General features: G+C 38.7%; 2 protein-coding genes across 2 annotated transcripts in view; one reads left to right on the plus strand and one right to left on the minus strand.

The window, feature by feature from the left end:
• LOC133423977 (uncharacterized) overlaps nucleotides 1–5,008 on the plus strand; it is an 8,886-nt gene extending 3,878 nt beyond the window's left edge. The window contains exons 2-3 of the mRNA XM_061714330.1: nucleotides 1,406–1,997; nucleotides 2,963–5,008. Coding sequence (XP_061570314.1) covers nucleotides 1,454–1,997; nucleotides 2,963–3,885 — 1,467 coding nt within the window. The 5' untranslated portion in view covers nucleotides 1,406–1,453 and the 3' untranslated portion in view covers nucleotides 3,886–5,008. The remainder of the gene's footprint in view (nucleotides 1–1,405; nucleotides 1,998–2,962) is intronic.
• Nucleotides 5,009–10,021: 5,013 nt separating this feature from the next.
• sbf1 (SET binding factor 1) overlaps nucleotides 10,022–15,455 on the minus strand; it is a 99,096-nt gene continuing 93,662 nt past the window's right edge. The window contains 4 exon segments of the mRNA XM_061715209.1: nucleotides 10,022–11,463; nucleotides 14,248–14,379; nucleotides 14,457–14,544; nucleotides 14,797–15,002. Of these exon segments, the coding sequence (XP_061571193.1) occupies nucleotides 11,365–11,463; nucleotides 14,248–14,379; nucleotides 14,457–14,544; nucleotides 14,797–15,002 (525 nt within the window). The 3' untranslated portion in view covers nucleotides 10,022–11,364.

The raw sequence follows: 15,455 nt of genomic DNA on the forward strand, positions 1-15,455 counted from the left end.
GGATGGCTACTGATTCCCAGCAGAAAGCAGGAAACGCTGCAGCGTTTCACCTGCAGCAGCCATAGACGTATAAACGTCTCCTCCCATGGAGCTGCTGATACGTCAACGTCGCCGCCATATTGGATGTTCAAGACTGCGCTGTAAACTAATGCAAGTAAATGGACTTATTTTCATAAAGCTCCTTTCTACAAAGAAATGTACGTTTTACGTTGAAAATATGAAAATAAGTCAATTTACTTGTATTAGTTTACAGCGCAGTCTTGAACATCCAATATGGCGGCGACGTTGACGTATGGCAGCAGCAGCAAGAACACTCGATGGGGCGTCTACGTTTATACGGCTTACAGTTTAAGATTAAGATTCCCAGAATATTCTAATTTTTTGAGATAGGATATTTGAGTTTTCTTAAACTGTAAGCCATGATCAGCAATATTAAAATAATAAAAGGCTTGCAATATTTCAGTTGATTTGTAATGAATCCAGAATGTATGACATTTTTGTTTTTTAATTGCATTACAGAAAATAAAGAACTTTATCACAATATTCTAATTTTCTGAGACAGTCCTGTATATGCCATAAACAGTAATAGTAACCATAAGAGTATTTCTACAAGAAATATTTCTAGGAAAAAGTATGTTGGTAACATTGAGGTCAATCTGAATGAAACATTTCAGCATTTTTGACCAACGTTATCAGTGGGTTGATTTTGTACATTCTTAAGAGAGAGAAAGTCAGAATGGTGTCATAGACTGTGTTTCCAGCATCAATAATCCTTTTAAAACACCAATATTGGCAATAACCTGAATTTGCACGGTCATGTAAACACCAATAACCCCTTTGAATAACCCGAATTTGCTCATATTCGGGTTTTTTAAAAACCCGAATATGAGCCCTGGGTTACTCCTTTTAAAACCTGAATATTGGGTCATGTAAACGCCAAACGGAATATCCCCATCAAACAGAACAGGAATCTGTTTTCTGCACATGCTCTGTTCACAAGGAATCCTGGTCTTTTGAGTCCAGGAAGTTCTTCTAAACACGGAGAAACAAGACCAGGAGGAGACTAATCACTTCATAAATGTAATGAAGGATATGAACATTTCTGCATTTGTAGACGCTAGAAAGTACCGGGATAGAAGATTTACAAGAAGGTGAGAGGAAAGTTGAAGCAGCATTTGTTTTGAATTTGGATACAGGAAGAAGAAGCGGAAATGACAGGAATTGCATCATCACGTTCTCCGTGCGTCGCTGGTTTGATCCAGATATCCTGAATGATTAATTACCATGTAAACGGAATATTCTGAATGTTTCAGTAACCGGAATATTAGCAATAACCTGAATGTTGACTGCATGTAAACGTAGTCAATTTCTCACATCTGCTCCACATTTGTTTTCTCCCCCCCAGATAAAATCCATTCTTAAAGTCATCCCTTGAGAGACGGATCTCCATGCGATGCAGGCTGGATGTTCCTCCAGCCCAGACGGGGCCACTGCTCCAGTGTCTCATATTAATGGAATACCAATCCCAACTGGGACCAGTACAGAGCACAGAGCCCTGTCCTGCCTAACGGGCCGTCACAAAGCCCATGCACAACTCCAAGAACGTTCCAGGACCTCAGCTCCCTTTCCAGCCTGCCAGCTATCTACAGACAACGTGTTTGCAGTTGGAGAAGCCAAGTCACTTACAACTACTGAAATCTGTGAGTTGATTGCAGACAAAGTTTCCAAATATAGGTCAACTTTCTCTGCTCTTCCCAACGAGAGATTCCCTACTAACTCCCGGTCCCTGGCTGGCTGCACCGCGCCACAGTCCACCCCCACAATCACACCCTTGTGCAGAGAAGATGGGAGAAGCCTCGCATGTTCTGTGCTGAAGCCGAGGATTACAACGACCGCTCAACCGCTGGAGGACCGTTTGAAGATCAGCAAATCAAATTCTGAATCCAATCCCAAGCCTAAAGAGAGAGATGATTTATCTGCAAAGAAGCGTTCACCAGGTACCCTGATCTCTGCTGTGGGAGGGTTAAAGCTTTTATTAAAGGGATGTACTTTGATTATTGATGATATTATTAACAACACTTTCATAATGTAATTATGTCTGCAAATGATCACTGTAGTAATGAAGAACATTTGGTGTGATTGCTCAGGGGTCGGCAACCCGCGGCTCTGGAGCCGCATGTGGTTCTTTAGCGCCGCCCTAGTGGCTCCTGGAGCTTTTTCAACAATGTTTGACCTTTTTCCTTTTTTTCATTTTCTTTTCTCTTTTTTTTCCTTTTTTTTCTTTTTTTTCTTCCTTTTTTTTGCTTTTTTCTTTTTTTCTTCTTTTTCTTTTTTTCCTTTTTAATCTCGACATTTTGACTTTTTTCTCGAAATTTTGACTTTTTTCTTGACATTTTGACTATTTCCTTGACATTTCGACTTTTTTTCTGACTTTTTTCTCAACATTTCAACTTTTTTCTCGACATTTTGACTTTTTTCTCGAAATTTTTACTTTTTTCCCGAGATTGTACTTCAACATTAATCTCGACATTTCGACTATTTCCTTGACATTTCGACTTTTTTTCCGACTTTTTTCTCAACATTTCGACTTTTTCCCAGAGATTGTACTTCAACATTAATCTCGACATTTCGACTTTTTTCTCGACATTTCAAATTTTTTCTCGACATTTCGCCTTTAGCCATTTGCCTTCATTCTAAGGCTGATACAAGACTTTTCATTTTCCAGACATATTAGTTTTGTGTGTGTGTGTGTGTGTGTGTGTGTGTGTGTGTGTGTGTGTGTGTGTGTGTGTGTGTGTGTGTGTGTGTGTGTGTGTGTGTGTGTGTGTGTGTGTGTGTGTGTGTGTGTGTGTGTGTGTGTGTGTGTGTGTGTGTGTGTGTGTGTAATATTAGTTTTCTGAAGTCATACATGTACGTTAAATATGTCAGAATTGGAATGTAGATAACATTTCTCTTTTTACAGAATATCCACAAATCTTGCGGGAAGTTTCCGGCACTTGCACCAAGAACCAGGACAGAGGTCCAGTGATTGTTCCAGTGATTGTTCCTGACGGTTCTGGAGGGACCGGGGGTCCAACGGCTGGGAAGTATCCCGGTTTAACACTCACCTGCAGCTCATCAGAACACAGGTCTGGGTTAAATGTACAGAATAATCTGGATAACAGCGTGGTTACCAGAAACAATCTGCTACCTGTTAAACATGTAAAAGATCCGTGCTATGAAGACGTATCAGAAGCTGAAGATTCATCAGAGATGATCACCAAACCACCAAAGGCACAGCTGTATAAATCTACAAGTAAAGATGGAAACGTATCTGTACCTTTACGTGAAGTATATGAGCCGAGCATTAATCAGATAAAACCTGGTCAAATTCAGTCTTTTTTGTCTTGGGAAACCAGTTCCAGAGAGGATTCCTCACTCAGGCAGAACATGGATGATGAAGGGGTTTGCTCTTCCCCAGGTTTTCCTGCTGGTGCTGGTTCTGATGACCAGTCGTGTGTTGAATGTGGCCGTGGAAGAGAATCAGGACACTTGTGTCGTCTCTGTTCAGGTTTAGAAGACACGCCTGACGGTGCTTGGGAAGTTATCCCAATAAACATTTTAAGCCTTACATTTGAAGAAGAGGAGGAAAAGTGTGTACCTGTAAATGCTGATGGAAGGAGACTGAGCTCAGCATTCAGCGAACCGTCACAGAACCAAGTACTAACCTCTGCTTTTCTGCAGCTGGACATTTTTGACACACCAGCTCAGCAAAAACTAGCTCTAAAATTAGGCCAACTTTCCTTTGTAGCTCCATCTTCCCGTATCAGTAAAGAGCAGGGATTAGATCCGCTGGAGAGCGGGACTGAGTTCTGCTCCGAGCCTGGAGACGCCTGGGAAATGTAGTTGTTACTCTGAAATAATTGTCACAAACTTGCATCTAGTGCAAGAACATGTAACAATTCAAGAAAATATGTTGTAGGTAATATTAACATTTGCAGAAAGACAAAAAAAATGAAAGGTCATTCTTTCCGTGCACAGAGAGCAGTGAGGGAGAAAGTACGGTGGCCGAGACCCGCCATTGCTGCAAATAAAAGTAACGCTGCAAATAAAATAAACACCGCTGCAAATAAAAAAAACGCTGCAAATAAAATAAACACCGCTGCAAATAAAAAAAACGCTGCAAATAAAAAAAACGCTGCAAATAAAATAAACGTCGCTGCAAATAAAATAAACACCGCTGCAAATAAAATAAACGCCGCTGCAAATAAAATAAACACCGCTGCAAATAAAATAAATACCGCTGCAAATAAAATAAACACCGCTGCAAATTAAAGAAACGCTCCAAATAAAATAAACGCTACAAATAAAATAAACGCTGCAAATAAAATAAACGCCGCTGCAAATAAAATAAACGCTGCAAATAAAATAAACGCTGCAAATAAAATAAACGCCGCTGCAAATAAAATAAACACAGCTGCAAATAAAATAAACGCTGCAAATAAAATAAACGCCGCTGTAAATAAAATAAACGCTGCAAATAAAATAAACGCTGCAAATAAAATAAACGCCGCTGCAAATAAAATAAACACAGCTGCAAATAAAATAAACGCTGCAAATAAAATAAACGCTGCTGCGTTCAATAATGCCAAGAATAATCTAAAGCGTGGGTAACAATAGTTATTTAGATGAATGTGAAGTTGAAGCTGTGTGTGGTGCTCACGGACTTCTCCTCTCACGTAAAAAAAACACTGGTGCATCAGTAAAAACAGTCCCCGGTAATTCACTTCCGTTGTGGCTTTTTTATTTGCGTGGTTTTTTTATTTTATTTGCAGCGGCGTTTGTTTCTGTTTGCAGTGTTACTTTATTTGCAGCAATGGTGGGTCTCGGCCACCGTAAGAAAGTTGTTCCAAAACAGGATATATTCTCTTCAAAACTGTGAATACCTGCTATCCATTCCTTTGGACTTCAGACTTCATGAAGAATTCATGCACAGTTAAGGTTGAAACCTCTCAGAAGGAATGTAAAACACTGGTATTGTTCAAAATGAGGGACCTAAACCAAAGTATTTGGTGAATGAAAATATAATTATTATGTTTGACTGGGATGACATTGTAAACTTTAACCTGAGAACAAGCCAGAAAATGAGCACCAGAAAGAGAGAAATGGTCCAAGAATTAGAAAATTCATCCTTTTTGCCATAGTGATTTAAGTGAATGTGTTCCGAAATCTCCTCCAATTATTCACAACATTATTATTACAACATTGCCATTGTTGGATTTTTTTAAACATTTTTTGACAAAGACATGCCTCACTGAGACCTACATTAAAAAATAAATAAGTTAACTATCTTACTTTCTCTTTTAAAAATGAAGTAGCTTTTGTACTTTTATACTTCTAATTCAGTAGTAAAGTTAAGTTGTATCTCTTTTTTTATTTACTATTCAAAACACATTAACTTCCTAGGACTCAGGTGTGATTGATTTTCTTGTTGCTTTGGCCACCGTTAAAAAAATCTAAAATGACTGTATGGACAACACAACGTGTGACGTCCACGCGCGTGGACGCCGGGTCTAAGGAGGTTAAATATTTGATCAGTTACAGTGTTTTGTATCCTTGGTTATTCCCAATAGTTAGACATTTTTAGCTTATGTTTTGCTTAAATGTCAGTTTGCTTCTATGAAAGAGGCCAGCATGTTTTATGAGTGTTAGAGGTATTACATGTTTTTCTTTAGTTTTGCTCCATAAATATGTATATCTGTATAAAGTACAATGCACAATAACACTACATTTTGAAATAAATACATTTTCACTTTGATTATGGCTTATTAGCTTCTGGTTTATTAGATAAAAGGTTATCATGATTAAGAGCACAGGATATTATTGTAAACCTTGAACGTGAGCCCTGACAGAAATCAGCTAAATGTTCATCTCTCTCTGAGAGAATGCTGTTTTGTGGATTTCTGTCCTGGAGCATGAAAATCACTCAAATATTATGTGTGAACTGAAGCTGCTGAGAAACAGAAGCTGCAGTTTCACATCATGGCAGAGGAATGTGGGAGTAACGTCCTCTTATCAGCATTAGTGTGAGAGTTCTCCAGTGGACGGGGAGGCCTGACTGCATCTTGGACTGAAGATACTAACTGTCTGCAAGTATTCTTCTATTGTGAGTGAATCATTTCCCACATGTGCAGTAGCAGCCCTGACCCCTGACCCCCACCCTGACCCCCACCCTGACCCCCCCCTGACCCCGACCCTCACCCCCCCCTAATGCTGCTGGTGTGACCGGGGCGGAGGAGACGAGGCAGAGACGGACAGATGTTTGGAGGATTGTGACTCTGCGTTCTCTGACTTCTCTCCTTGCAAGTTTTTAACCTGAACTGATGTCTGTCTTTGGTTAATGTCCAGCAGATTTAGCAGAGGTGTGAGGGTGTCGGTCTGGACCTGACAACAAACAAGAAAATAAACATTCACAAACCCGTATGAGCACAATAAACCCACAACTCTCCACGGAACGCAACACAAAGCAAAGAACAACAATACCCATAATGCAATGCAGCTTAAATTGGAAGAAATGCCCCCAAATCAATGATTTTTCCAGGCCTGAACTCCTTCCTTTTCCCTTCCTCTTTTCTCCCCTCGTACATTCCTTCCTTCTTTTCTTTCTTCCTTCCCCCTTTCTTCCTTCCTTCCTCCCCCTTCCTTCCCTCTTTCTTTTCCCCCTTCCTTCCTTCCTTCCTTCCTTTCTTCCTCCCCCCTTCTTCCTTCCTTCCTTCCTTCCCTCCCTAGTGAGTTAGAGCAGCAGCTGTACCAGACATGTGGATTAAAATTCCTTCAAAATTTGCCTTGAAAAGGAATACTGTACATGCTGACCTGGAAAGATCAGAAAGTGCAGGTATTGTATGAAGAACATGCTGTAACTGCTAATACACACACGCACACACACAAGTTTAAAACCACAGTATTTATTTGTATTCTAAAAACTATATTTGACATGATTGATAACTCGGCTCAGAACATCATTTCTTCCCAAAAAAATAAAAACAAAAAAAAACTAGACAAGCATATTATGCCTGGGGTATTTGTTGTACTACTACGGTGTGAGTTAACGTAAGAAAAACTACTCTGGGCTGACGATGGAGGTTACAGTCACAAGACACGGACACAGTTCCCACCAGTAGGATCTTAACGCTGCAGGAACATTTGCAAAAGATAGACAAGGTTATTGAAATTTCACCACTTGTGATCAATTATTAGTTTTCATGTTGGTCAGCTGAATTCTGGCAAACCGTCTCTAAAAAGTGACAAAACAGCTCCTCATGGTGGCAGAAATGCTGTAGTTCTGGTATTTAACAGCCACTTTACTTAACGCCAATAGAAATCTTCCAACAGGAAATCCTGTTTTTGACATTGATGTATTTTTCTGCAAATAAAACTGTTTAAATAAATAATACTTGTGAAAACTGCTTTCAGAATACAGTTAAACAAGTTCAACTCTGGGCGAGTCTTTTGAATTTTTCTGTATCGTAACTGTATTGAGAGTTATAATGTTAATTTGCGGGTAAAAAGAAATATGGGGTATTTGTCCTCAGCAAATTCACTGAGATTTGAAAAGATTTACTCAATCTTGGACCTCGGATCAGTTTTGTTATTCATTTCTTTTTTTTTTTGCCCAATTTATGGACAAAAGTATGTTCAATTTATCCAGGAATTTACCATTACATGTTTCAATAAACGGTGATATCAATTTATTTTGGTCAGAACTGCAAAAACGGAGGAAACTGGAACCACAGACTGCACCGATATCTTTCTTTCCAGCAGATCAAAAACATACAAAACCCAATTACGGAACCCTGTTTTAATCATCAACTACTCCATGGTGTGTATAAGGGGGTTTTAACTAGATACCATGCCAGTCAGTATAGCAGAAAAACCTAATGTCTCCCATTTTCTCCTGCATTTAGAACACAGTTGGAACATTCAAATCAAATCATGAAAACTTTAGAACGTGGTCCAGACTCCTCGTCTTCACCAGCTCAACTCTTTACTGGAGCTGCTTTGCTCCAATGTTTACGGGAACATTTAAAAACGCATTAATCACATTAGTAGAGAATCAAACAAATGGCACATTGAATTCCTAGTTTAAAAATGAAGTAGTACTTCAAGGACTTCTATACTGAAAAGACAAGTTAAATAAATTACTAGCATAAACATTACATATAAATCTGGAGTAGTATATACAAAGGAGTTATTAGACACAAAAAAAATCTACAATTTCAGCTTTTATGTTTAAAGACAGCAGTAGAACTGTATTTTACAATAGCAGGGTTTATGTCGACCAATCAGGGCTTGAGGAGACGCAGCCGGGCAAACCATCTACTCTAAAAATAAAGAAATTAAAGTCCTGCTGTTTGGAAATGTCTAGGCAAATATTCTGTTGGAAACTCGTCTACATTAGTACGACGGGGTATTAGGGCCAAACTAAGAGAAAAGAAATGGAAAAATGGAAATTACCAGAATAAATTCGTAAAATTACGAGAAAAAAGTCGTAATATTACGAGAATAAAGTCGTAAAATTACGAGAAAAAAGTCGTAATATTACGAGAATAAAGTCGTAAAATTACGAGAAAAAAGTCGTAATATTACGAGAATAAAGTCATAATGTTGCGAGAATAAAGTCGTAATATTATGAGAATAAAGTCGTAATATTACGAGAATAAAGTCGTAATATTACGAGAATAAAGTTGTAAAATTACGAGAAAAAAGTCGTAATATTACGAGAATAAAGTCGTAAAATTACGAGAAAAAAGTCGTAATATTACGAGAATAAAGTCATAATGTTGCGAGAATAAAGTCGTAATATTATGAGAATAAAGTCGTAATATTACGAGAATAAAGTCGTAATATTATGAGAATAGTCATAATATTATGAGAATAGTCGTAAAATTACGTGAATAAAGTCGTAAAATTACGAGAATAAAGTCGTAATATTACGAGAATAAAGTCGTAAAATTACGAGAAAAAAGTCGTAATATTACGAGAATAAAGTCGTAAAATTACGAGAAAAAAGTCGTAATATTACGAGAATAAAGTCATAATGTTGCGAGAATAAAGTCGTAATATTATGAGAATAAAGTCGTAATATTATGAGAATAGTCATAATATTATGAGAATAGTCATAATATTATGAGAATAGTCGTAAAATTACGTGAATAAAGTCGTAAAATTACGAGAATAAAGTCGTAATATTACGAGAATAAAGTCGTAATATTACGAGAATAAAGTCGTAATATTATGAGAATAAAGTCGTAATATTATGAGAATAAAGTCGTAATATTACGAGAATAAAGTCGTAATGTTGCGAGAATAAAGTCGTAATATTATGAGAATAAAGTCGTAATATTACGTGAATAAAGTCGTAATATTATGAGAATAAAGTCGTAATATTATGAGAATAAAGTCATAATATTACGAGAATAAAGTCATAGCCTAATATTACGAGAATAAAGTCGTAATGTTGCGAGAATAAAGTCGTAATATTACGAGAATAAAGTCATAATATTACGAGAATAAAGTCATAGCCTAATATTACGAGAATAAAGTCGTAATGTTGCGAGAATAAAGTCATAGCCTAATATTACGAGAATAAAGTCGTAATGTTGCGAGAATAAAGTCGTAATGTTGTGAGAATAAAGTCGTAATGTTGCGAGAATAAAGTCGTAATGTTGCGAGAATAAAGTCGTAATGTTGCGAGAATAAAGTCGTAATATTACGAGAATAAAGTCGTAAAATTACGAGAATAAAGTCGTAAAATTACGAGAAAAAAGTCGTAATATTACGAGAATAAAGTCATAATGATGCGAGAATAAAGTCGTAATATTATGAGAATAAAGTCGTAATATTATGAGAATAAAGTCGTAATATTATGAGAATAAAGTCGTAATATTACGAGAATAAAGTCATAATGTTACGAGAATAAAGTCATGATATTATGACTTTATTCTCGTCATTTTACAATTTTATTCTCGTAATTTCCAATTTATTTTGTCTTAGTTTGGCCCTTATACTCCGTCGTACACAGAACCTGAAAGGTGCAGTGAGATTTAACTCCACCAGGCTAGAAGTGGATGTTAAGGAAGAATGTCAAGATGTGACCAGTGTTTTTAGGGATTTTGATACTTTCACTGGAAAATTAAGGTTTATTCATTCTAGCTCTCCGTCCCATGTTGGACTCAGTTCTGACTGGCGGGTCCTGCTCACAGTCCTCACTTATCCCTCGTCTATTTCTGTGTTTCCTGTCACTTAGCACTGGAAATTAACTTCTGCTTGCCTCAAAATATTGAGTAGTCCTCATTTAAAGGCAGTGCAAATCTAGCTTGGCCAGAATTCATAACAGGGAGAATAAAAAAATACAACCCAAAAATATATATACCAGCATTTTCCTTTGAGAAACATTCTGTGTTCAGTACCAGAGCACCGTAACAGACAGCACCCGTCACAAAACCCTGTTCCTGATGCTGCTAGGACACCCCCCTCCTCTGAAACCTCTCTGAATAACCCACCTCCAGATAGAAACTGCTTTGAAGGCATTACTACTAAATAAATCCCTCCTTTTCCCTTCAACATCCCTTAAAAATGTTCATAGTGGTTGTCTAAGACACGGCTGGGGTTGGGGGGTAAAGAGAGCTGAGTTTAGCTTAGCGACACAGGTTTCTTCAAGTTTATAAACGATTCTCCCACCGGGTCTGGGCTCCATCTCCACCACCGACTCATGGCTTTCACAGTAGCAACCTTAGTAAGCATCATCTCTCTCACTGGTACAAATCAGATAGTTAGAAAACAAAGTCAAAAGAAAAGGAAATACTTCATGAACCTGTGGTGCGGCTGCAGCAGCGTGAGTGGACTGTGTGGGTCACATGACCGGTGGAGACGGGAGGAGAGTGATGGTGTCTGTTCCTCGGGGCAGGTTTGGTCCAGTCATGAACAAATTAAGTCTTAGATGATTCTGTGGGCAGTCCGACGTGTTTGAGAAGCATGAAGGAGTGGTTTACAGTGAAAGGATCTTCATGCTGGTCCGAGCTGCAAACGCCTCACTGATATGCAACATGCTTGAATATTCACTCATTCATGTGTTCAGGTGCAGGAACCGTGATCAGAATGTAAAGAAGGTAAGGTGGCGACATCTACGATAGGAAGTGGTTCTTCTGGTTTTTGTTTTACATTTTATTTTATATCTAAATTGTTTTAAAAATGCAGAAAAGGTGTGACACAGGAGTGTTAGCTGGACACTAGTAAGGAACAGCTGAAGTGGTGAAGGCCCCGGGGCCTCCGTGTCACTACGACTCCCAGTCAAGTGTTCATGGGTTCATGTGTTCATCCGGCCCCTCAGGCGTCGGACAGGCAGCTCTGGACACTGTCCATCCACAGCTGGGCATTCAGACTGTCCTGGGCACAGAAGTTGTACACTCTTTTGGTCGTTTTGAGCTGAGAAGAGAAGAGGGAAAATGGAAATTAGAGTTGCAGAAATGAATAGAGAGATGCAAACAAAAAGTAGATCATCTACAATTACCGTATTTTCCGCATTATAAGGCACCTAAAAGCCTTTCATTTTCTCAAAAACCTGCAGTGCGCCTTATATATGATTAGTGATGCACCGAAATGAAAATTTGTGGCCGAAACCGAAAATAATAATAAACACTTGGTCGAATACCGAACAATACCGAACATGGTTCTTCAGCAGTTTTTCATTTATTTTGCCAATTTTTTCACCATTGCATAAATCAAATACATTTGATTTATGCTTTTCAAAGAAAAAAATATTTTACAAAATTACAAAGTAGAAAATATTTATTGAACATAAAAAAATGAAATTTTTTTCATTTCCAGCTTTATGTTGTTTTGGTTCCACCTCCTGGTGAATGTTAGGTTAAATTCTTATGGGGTTAGTTTTTGGTTGGCCAACTATTTTTGTAGTGCGCAACGATACGGGACGGAGCGGCCAGTCTATTTCCTTATTTTACAACGCCGTTATTAATTGTTCGTTTTTTTTCCCACTTATTCCACCGAACACCGAAGGTGTTTTTTTGCCATTTTCGGCCGAACAATTTTGGTTACCGAACAATCGGTGCATCACTATATATGATCATTACGGTAATTTCTGTTACTGTAGTCAGGGGGATTGTGGGTAATGTAGTTGGCGCTAAAAACGTCAGGAATCGTCAGACGTTCAAGACAACAGCAGCGACGCTGACTCGTATAATGGAGACTTTGACGAGACGGAGCAAAGCTGGTTTTTATTTTGTTAATAAAGTTTGACATACGGTACTTTTCTTCTTGTTTTTTTTTTTTGCATTTGCTGTAGGATTTTGTAGCATTTCCTGTAGCGCAGCTCCATCAGGTAGATACGTAACTCAACCCCAGCCACTATAGGACGGTATTTTACCAGATATTTAGTGCGCCTTATAATGCGGAAAATACGGTACAGTGAGGAAAGTTGATGTCTGTAAAGCACCGTGGTTACCATGGTTACCTCTGTATGCTGCTTCCTACACTCCCCGTCTGTCCCAGGGACAACTCTTTACTAACTACAAGTACTACTTTCTCACCAAAGATAGAAACCAAAGGTTTTGTTTCCGACTGAAAGGGAATAGAAGGCCATGCCTCTCCCAGCCCAGCGGGTTCAGGAACGTCAGGAAACGTCTGTTGTCTGATTAACTACAAATTACTAACTACTAATCTGGGAGGCAATCAATGTTCTGATTCAGATCAGAGTATAATGACAACTTAAAACAATGAGAAGAGGTAATAGAACGCAAAAAGAGAGGAAGATCATTCCAATCTGATGGAGCTTTAAAATAAAATGATCTTTTACCAAACTCTTTTAAAATTCTCTCTGAGTGAGTACGGAGACTTATATGGAATCAGGAGTTCTTTTAAATATGGAGGACAGTGAAAATAAACACATTTAAAAAGGAAGTGAAGCCAGTGAAACTGCCGTCTAGATTTGAGTTGAAACCAGTTCAATGAATCAAACATAAAACAATGATGTTCTGAAAGGACAATGTAACACAAATCTACTTAATGAATTAAATAATACAGTCAGAGGTTTAAGATGGAGATCTGGAGTATTTTGATGAACAATATCTGCATAATCAACAAGTGGTAGTATGAGTTGAGAAATGAACCTTTTTCTGACAGGAAGTGAAACAGTTGATTTAACTTTGGTAAAGTGAAGCTTTTTTAACAGTATAATCAATGTGAGGTTTAAAAGGATTAAGCCTAAAATGGTTGATTAACTGTTTGTGTTATTTGTGGATGGATGAATATAGTTTCCATTTAGTAAATTGCAATTAAATTAAGCACAAATGCTCAATATCCAGTAATGATATAAGTATAATGGGTTTTATGTTAAAATATGAGGTTTTGTGAACCTAGTCTAGATGATTAAAGCCAGCCCAGCAGAGACTGACGGGAGAACAAACTTAGAGCGCTGCTCTGTAGGAGTCCTGCTTTTTCATGTTGGTCTGTTCTCAATTCCTAGTGTAGAAGTATTGGTGTTTTTATATATATATAATCATTTGGTTGGAATCTAACATAGGAAACTTTTCACTCCAGAATTTTGATTTGATTGATTGAGATGTGGAGCCAGAGGAAAAAAACTCCATCTGATCAAAAGGTGTCAGACAGGAAAGTATTGGAGCGTAATGGGCGTCAGATAATAAAGGTGAGGTGAATTTGGTTGCAGAAGACATACAGATGCGGGGCCGAATGTCGACAGATGGGAAACAGTAAAAGTCATATATATGCGCTAAAATTGTACACATATACCAGTGATGTCATAATTATAAGGTCTGTTTGGGTTTGAATTGAAGGCAGAACCTGTCTGATGGAGCGTGAATGAGACAGATTGTGCATAACGGAGAAAGACTGGTGAAGTTGGGGGGCGGCCCCGGCTTTTTGAACAGTATAAAAGAAGAGTGAAAATCTACAAGTCTTCAGAGTTTTTTTGGTTCCGGAACCCGGCTCTCCTGTGTTTGGTACAAATTGTAATTCTTGCAATAAAGACCTCTGCAGTATTTGGACGGAACACCAGCCGAAACCTGACTCCGGTGTTTTTCTTCAGTCCATGGATGAAGGTGTAATACTTATAGGAAAAACGTAGTTTATGTGGGGGTCCCCAAAAGGATTCTCTCCATTAGCTGGGAGGAAAGGCCTCTGTGAGCAGCCAGACTGATGTCAGGATGGATCATCTAAGCGTATTTAACTCACATCAAAGAAGGCTTTGTCCTCAATGTTCTTCGGTGCTCCCAAGGCCGGCGTTCCCATCAGGACCGACTCCACGTCCGCCAGCTCAATCACCCCCTTACACTCCTTGTCCTGCCTGCTCTCGTAGTATCTTAGCTAGACATGGGGAAAAACATGTTAAATAGATAAGTACATAAATAAATAAATGAAAGATGAATAACATTTTCTACTACCTGATGTTTGGTCTTATCCAGGACAAACCACCGCGGTTTCCATGGTTTCAACAACGCGCCTCTCTTGTAGAGAATTCCTTCAAAGCTCCTGGTGGAAGACACAAATGATAAGATGTGTTCTAGATTTTTATGACGTGAGTTTTCTTTTGTATCGTCTAACCATCTATAGCTGGGAGGGAATTCATGAAAATCATGCACTTGGTGACAAGTTTTTGATATTTGGCATGGTGGTAGTTATGGACATAAAGTTTTCAAAAACCACCGCAAACAAATTGGGACGCCCCCTAGTGGCCGGTTTGCAGAAAGTTTTGCCAGGAGCAGAGACGTGGCGTGGTCAGACCTGTTCTCGCTCTCGGTGCTCTGGAACTGGCTGTACAGCGTGCTGGTGCTGGGCCGGCCCACCGCCGGCGTGGAGGTGGCGCTGGCCTCACAGTCCATGCCCAGGTTCAGGGAGGAGCCGGCGGCGCTCTCCTGCAGACACAGGCCCTGGGAACGCCGCTGGTGGCTCAGGTTAGACGACATCAGCAGGGAGCTGGAGAACGACGGCTGCAGGGAACAACACACTAATCAAGGAGGGAGCTGGTCTGCTGCCCAAAGAGACAGGAATAGGAGTCTGCTAAAAACACTTGCTATCCTAAAAAACTCTAATAAGTACATCTCTTTTTTCTGGAAATAGTTACCCATATCAACTAAACCTAGGTACATTTATTTTTGTACTCTAATGAATACATTAACAAAATAATAAAAACGTCTGAATAGGAGTTTGAATTTAAAATAAACGATATTGTTATATCAGGTCCTTGAAGGAACAGAAATAAAAGATAACTAAAAAACAGTCGATGGCCTTTTCTCAAAACTGTGTCTTGATGACAAAATATGCAAGTGTACTCTGCTCCTTTTCTATCTACTGACAGTTTGCAATTTTCACAATTTTGCTGCCAATGCATATTCTGTTCCCACTAAAATTCATTAGATTCAAGCGTAAAAACCTTAAAGGTA

The sequence above is a fragment of the Cololabis saira genome, chromosome 23 (genome assembly GCF_033807715.1).
Source record: "Cololabis saira isolate AMF1-May2022 chromosome 23, fColSai1.1, whole genome shotgun sequence".
NCBI lineage: Eukaryota > Metazoa > Chordata > Actinopteri > Beloniformes > Belonidae > Cololabis > Cololabis saira.